General features: G+C 42.4%; 1 protein-coding gene across 1 annotated transcript in view; it reads left to right on the top strand.

Moving 5' to 3' along the window:
- LOC102017879 (A-kinase anchor protein 2) overlaps positions 1–6,802 on the top strand; it is a gene marked incomplete at its 5' end in the record, with an annotated part of 466,044 nt that overhangs the window by 195,544 nt on the left and 263,698 nt on the right. Inside the window, 1 exon segment of the mRNA XM_005382747.2 lies at positions 4,563–4,693. Within this exon segment, the coding sequence (XP_005382804.2) occupies positions 4,563–4,693 (131 nt within the window).

Genomic DNA, 6,802 nt, shown 5'->3' with positions numbered 1-6,802 from the left:
GGAATCTCCAAACTGATTTCCACAGTAGTTTCACCAGCAGACTTCTTTTTAGAAGATGCTTAACTATATTTAATAGTTAATTTTTTGATGTAAGAATTCCTAAGACATATTCACAAATGGAACCAATAAGCAATTTTAATAGCTGTAATATTTTTGCCTATCATAAAAGTAAGGAATGTATGGTCATTGCAAAACCTAGTCTTAAAAGTACAACGCATGTTAAGAAAAAATATCAACTTCACACCACCCAGATATGACCCACATAGGGGTGTATACTTCTGTGTTTTCCCCCAACATATTTGTTTAGATTAAGATATTTAACCCTTGTTTCACAGCTTCATCAGCCTGTGGGCAAAATAAGACTGCATCTACCTTTAATTTTATTTCATTTTTGTTTGTGGGCTCTTTTAACTTCCCATGCAAAAATTTATAATTTTTATAAAATCCTATCTAGCAGCATTTTACTTGATGATTCCTGACTTTCATGTCATCCTCGGGAAGATTTCCATCTCAAACATTTACCTGTAAGGCTGCTACATCAGTAGTTTTTTGTTTTGTTTTGTTTTGTTTTTAGTTTTTTGAGACAAGGTCTGGATATGTAGTTCAGGCCAGCTTTGAACTCACTAGGTAGCCTAGGCTGGCTTTGAATTCACAGTGATCTTTCTGTCTCAGCTTCCCGAGTGTTGGAATTATAGGCATGTACCCCCATGGAGGGCAACTTCAATATTTTTAATTCATCTAGAATTTGTTTTCCTATAAGGTGTATTTATTTATATTTTATTTATATGAGACCACTTGTCTCAACATGATTTATTGATTAATTCATCTTTTCCCTCACTGGTTTAAATGTCACCTTTATCACATACATATTTCTCTGTTATACTCAAGTCTACTGTGTGTGGATTCTTTTTCTTCCATTAATCTGCCTGATCCTGACTCAGGACTATTCTTGTTTAATCCCTATAGCTTTTTAATATATTATTTCATAAGGCAAGAGCCATCATTATTCTTCTTTTGAAAAACTATCTTGGCTTTTTTTCCCACAGAAACAATTATTTATTTGTATTGTTTTAATAATATGACTTGTGATAATGTTAGTTTTAAGAAAATAAATCAATGACTATGTTATGCTGGAACAGACTGAACTTAATATTCTCTTTTGCCTCTTTGCTGATTTGTCTGTTTTATTGGTCTGTTCAAAGTCCCACTACAGAGTCTGCACTCTGGACAAATTGCAACATACATTCCTCTGGGACCGCCACATTCATAAAGGTTTGTCTGACACAGTCAGCACTGTCAGAATAAAACTGCTAATATCACAGCTTCAGTACATATGCTGCCTTTGGATTACTTATTCATGAGCTGGGGAACCTGACTAGAGTTTTCTTCCAATGCAAGCTATGAAAATTGTGGTTATATTTTAAAGAGACGGCTGAGGGAAAAAAAGATTAAGGACTGCATTGTGACCTGGAAAAATATTTCTTATCAGCCCACCAAGGTCATGTGCTGAATAGCCCAAATGTATCAGGAGCCTTGCTACAAAGATATTAACCCTTGTTTTCTTTCACCATTTTGCTTTTTCCTTTTTTTTCTTTTTTAAACATTTTTTGGTGCCAAGGACCAAGCCAGGGCCTCCTGCCTGGTAGACAAGCATTCTACCACTGAGTTAAACCTTCAGCCTGTCTTTCACCATTTTGAACCTCTACTACTAATTTTTAGACTTTTCTTGGTTATTAGCTTATGCAAATTTTAAATCTGAAAACATTCAACAGATGGGCATTGTACACCTTGTAAAGGAACTTTGCATCTCATGCTTTTTCCTATTGCGTCTCCCCTACCCCTATAAACAGTCTGAGGGAAAGGTAAGACTTCACTTCTTCCAACAGAAGTCTTGGGTTGGCCTCTCCCTGTGCGAGGTGAATTATGTAACAAAATCTCAAGACCAGACCAAACTCTTGTTGGGCATCAAAGAGGAAGAAGGAAAGGATTAGAGGGTTAGAAAGAGGTGGCAAGAATGCACGATTCAGAAAAGACTACAGGACTTAGTACTAGTCCTGACTAGTATTTTACTTTCCTTCTCTGTCTATCCACTGTGCCAGACATTTCTTACTGGTTCCTTAGATTACCTCAAAAAATTGCTTCACATCAATTACTTTACTTGTAGGTAAGAAAGTTGATTAGAGATCTCAAAGCTCTTTTCTAGCTTTATTAGTCTCAGATCTTATATTTGCTAAAATGCAGTGTGTATGCATAGTTTCTCAATAATTCACTCCTTCAACAGGTATTCATTATGCCCAGCTACGACCTCACACGTCATTTTAGTCATGGAAGGAATAAAAAGATGTAGCACCTACCTGGCTTTAAGGGATTCAGGGATAAGGGGCTGGGCCATCAGCATACAAACCACTGTTAGAGAAGCTGGAACACGGTTCTACATGTTAGATACAATCACAGCAGTGCCTGGTGATTTTGTAACTCTTATTTGGCCGGCTTTTGGTGCTGAGTACTGTATGCAGAGCCTACACGGTGTGCTATGCTGCTGGCCTTCCAAGAGTGATTCTTGAGTGCTCTTATGCAGAGGCAGGATAGTAGAGAGTAGCCTGCGTACAATCACTTCAGCAGTGCGGTTCACAATGCCTTAACATATGAACACATTCATGTCTTTGTCAATATTAGAACGTTTTTGGTCCAGTCTTATAAATTTGCCTCTCTATGCACTGTAGGAATAACTGAACAGATCTCTTCAGTGGTTTATAATGAAAAGACAAGAAAACTACCAAGAAAACCCATGGCTGGCTGGAAACCCACTGATGATGCATTGCTATCAAAGGGTTCGTCCTGGAAGCACAGGAGCTGTAGCAGCATTGAACTTGCTCCTGCGGGCCTAGCAGAGTCACCATGGTGATGAATGACAGGCCGCTGGGCTCTCTCTGCAGAATGGTGAATCAGGACCATTAGTAAAATCTAACTTACTATTACTCTACACTGGTAATTTAAAAACCCATTTTATAGGGTCCTAATAAGTAGCCCATAATCCAACAAATAAATGAGTCCGTAGAATTGTGCATCTTTTGCTGACTAGAGCTACAAAAAGTCCACTCCAAGCCTGTATGTGCGGCTATAGGCACTCTCTTTGCTTCAGTTACTGCCCTGTCTCATAGAATCAGGCAAAATTCTTGACAGATGTGGTGCCAAGGATTCTGGGAACCTGGTCCTGACTCCATGTTTGTCGGCCTCATAGCTTTTCTTCCTATTGCTCCTGTGGTGGTCCACTAATGCTAGGAAGGCTTGGTCACCTGCCCTGCGTCCTCACAGGGCTCCATTCCCATTACCACCGACCTGCCTGTGTGCTCTGTCTGGTCCTCAGCTGTGGCTCACGAGGCCCAGTCTCTGTGGATGTTCAGTCCCTGCTGCCTGCTGTCTAGGGGGACATACGAGTGGAAACACCTCCCTCACCTGCCTCCTCTTGCTGCTTGGACTAAGGAGTCTCAACACGCCTTTCGTTTGAGCTGTTTTCATCTCCTTTCTCAATGCACTAATTGTTCCCTCTCCATCACTGACCTGAAACAAAAATTTTTTATCCCACTCCATGGTCTGTTAGTCCTCTGGCACTGGTGAGATATATGATTTTAGTGATAGTGGAGATCACTGCTGGTTATGTTCGGGAGTCACTAAAAGGTTTTAGAGAAGAAGCATGACGGATAACTCTTTTAAAAAGAACATTTAAATAAGGACTGGATACTAGGTAAGCGGGACATTTTACAATGGAAATGTAGTTGCATACAAAATGTCCTTGTTTTTTAAAGATGTCTATTTTGTACTGAAATATTTGTGGGTGAAATGTCATAGTGTTTGATGTACACTTCACAATACATTGGTGAAAAATATATGGGAAAATACAGAAAAATGTTTATAATTGTTAGATCTAGATGAAATTACATGGGTATTTATTATACAATCTACTCTATTTTTTCTGTTTTTTTATGAATACCAAAATATAGACATCAACCACTTTCTTGGGGCACACTTTCCACAGTAACTACATGGTTGTTGCTTACCTCCTACAGGTCTCTGGTCAAATGTCGTTTATCAATGAGGCCTTTGGGTCATATCGTATGAATAAATAAATCTGTACCCACCTAATCCCTCCCCCTGTGCTATTTCTTGAATTCCCCAGCACCATCTTGGGGAAAAATACATGCACTTGCATATAAACCTACAAACCTGTATGTGTGTGTGTGTGTGTGTGTGTGTGTGTGTGTGTGAGAGAGAGAGAGAGAGAGAGAGAGAGAGAGAGAGAGAGAGAGAAATGGTTCTCTGTTGTCTCTTGACTAAAACCGAAATTGTATAAAGCAGGAATTTTTTTGTGATAGGCTCTTAGTAAGTATTTAATTGAATAAAAAGAAAAGATAGAAATAAATCCCAAACCAGGGAGGAGGTGAAAGCAGCCATTCAAGCGAACCCCGGTGAGGAACAGAGCTAAAACAGCAAGGCTGGGGATGGAGAGGGAAGTGTGCATGGAAAACTGACATCTTGTCTGTTGTTTTTCTTCATTCCCACAGTCCAAAGTGCTTCGGGAAAAATGGCTGCTGCAGGGTATACCGGCTGGAACGGCCGAGGAGGAGGAAGACAGGCGGCGGCAGTCTGAGGAGGATGAGTTCAGAGTCAAGCAACTGGAAGATAACATTCAGAGGTAGGTCGTTTTTAGCCCGGGGATCCCATGCAGCAGAGTCGTCGTGCAGTGACCACTACTATCCTCTAGGGGGCGTTTCTCCATGTTGCCATCTTTTCCCAGCAGCTGTCCTAAACAGCTCACACTGGTATCATTTAACTTTCCCATATGGCCTGTGTTATTATTCAGAGTCCTAATTGTTCCAATAGCCTGTAGTACATTACAACGATGTCTTCTTAGGCCAGTAAGATGCGGTAAGAAGCTTACCTCTTTGGAAAATACCTCTTTTATATCAGTTTTTGACTTTTTCCTCTTTGGGACGAGGCTGTTAGTTGCCCTTGCCACTGTAGGTGTCTATGTGTACATTTGCATCATGTAGTCAGTCTGAAGTGGGGAACTGTAGCTAAGGGTCTTGGGATTGAAATGAAGGGCCTACAGCGAAGCGCTGGTGAGAGCTCCTCTGTAGGTGGCTTGCCTGGCTCTGAAGCTCGACTTTGTATTGTCTGCTTGCTTCTTTGTGTTTGTTAGATCCAGGTTCTGAGCATTTTATTATAAGAGGCAAGTGATGTACCTGTGGTCAATGATATCCAGGCCCATCCAGGAGCAAAAACATAGGTTTGCACTTAGGAACTGTTACCAGCTTGGGTCCCAGGACTCTTAGCCAGAGATTGGGTCCCTTAGCCAGAGACTGGAGCAGAGGGTAGAAGGTGGTGAGTGTCGATGTCTTTAGTGCCAAATTTATGCCTCCAGCACATCCCACCAAATTCTGCCTGAAATCTCACCCTCAACCTGAAAGGCATACTTTAGCCTCTGTTCCTACTGTAATTAGGTCCTAATGTCTCCTAGAGAGTATTTTAGAGTGTTTAAATCAGTGTGGCTAAACTGCCCTTGTGGGGAAAATGGGCCAAGGAGAATTTTGGGGAGGGGAGTTGTACATATACACACACATACATGAGTGGATGTATATGCATTTTCTTAGAATGCTAAGAAGGGCTAAACTGAAACAACCATACTGTACGTATATCACACATACACATGCATGTATGCACATACACACAAAACATATTTATATTTCAGAAAGAAAGAAAGAGAGAGAAAGAGATGTTATTATAGACAGAAGGTAAGAAACAAAGATGTGGAAAACAGCGTGCAATGAATTATGTGACATTTTCTAATTTTTCTTGCGGTCTTCCAACCTAAATGGCAGTCTCACCTTGGCTTAGCACGAATGTGTTTCCATTGTAGCCCAGCAGGTGTAACTCTCCTCCACAGACTGAGCGTTTCACTCACAGACCAGAGTTCAAACCGCAGACCTGGTTCTGCCTACACTGACCATGGGACTGAGGTGTGAGGATGAGAGGCTGGCACTGGCCCAGAGTTAAGGGGAGGCACAGCCCCTCACCCAGTGCATGCATCTCTGCTGGACACTCAGTGGGCTCATGAGGCCCAGCCTGTGGCCATGGGCCTAAAGCTAGAGTATCTCCGAACTTCACTGAGGCCATCCTGGGCCCCTGTCCCCTGGCTGCCACCACTCTCCTCCCACCCTCCTTAAGAGCAGCCCTTAACCCTTACAAGGCCTGGCCCAGGGTTTTTGCTGGTCCTTTACAGGCTTTAGCTGTCCAGTCCTTTCCCCTTCATGGGGCCAGGCCTGGGAGGGAGCTCATTTTCCTCCCACAGCCCCCTCCCCCTTCAAATACAATTGCTTGGTAGCCTAGCAAGTCCAAGCCACATAACGGCTCAGAGGGGTCTGGTCAGCCACTCCTACTGCGAAGGCAGTGTGGGCACCAGAGGTTGGATGAGGGGAGGCTGCTGGGACCCTCTGGATGCTGCCCATCAGGCCTGCAGAGGAACAAGGCCTGCAGCTTGCTGCTTCCGCTGCTTCTGCAGCTGCCATCCCGCATCTCTGGTGAGGCCTCGACTTGGGTTCCTTGGGCCCAGCAGCCCGCAGCTGCTTCCCACTGATTCCGCCTCCCTCGTGGGGATGAGCACAGCAGGGATGAGTGGAAAGAGTGTACCTACAGATACATACGTATCACAGTGTGTAATTTTGTATTAGCAATCATGTAAATACATGTATGGATTTTATAATATACATATATAAATCTATAAAGGCATATTTTTAGAAAACAG

This window comes from Chinchilla lanigera, unplaced genomic scaffold (genome assembly GCF_000276665.1).
Source record: "Chinchilla lanigera isolate Chin_1 unplaced genomic scaffold, ChiLan1.0 scaffold00018, whole genome shotgun sequence".
NCBI lineage: Eukaryota > Metazoa > Chordata > Mammalia > Rodentia > Chinchillidae > Chinchilla > Chinchilla lanigera.
Note: the sequence above shows the minus strand (reverse complement) of the source record. Positions and strands in the feature narration are given on the sequence as shown.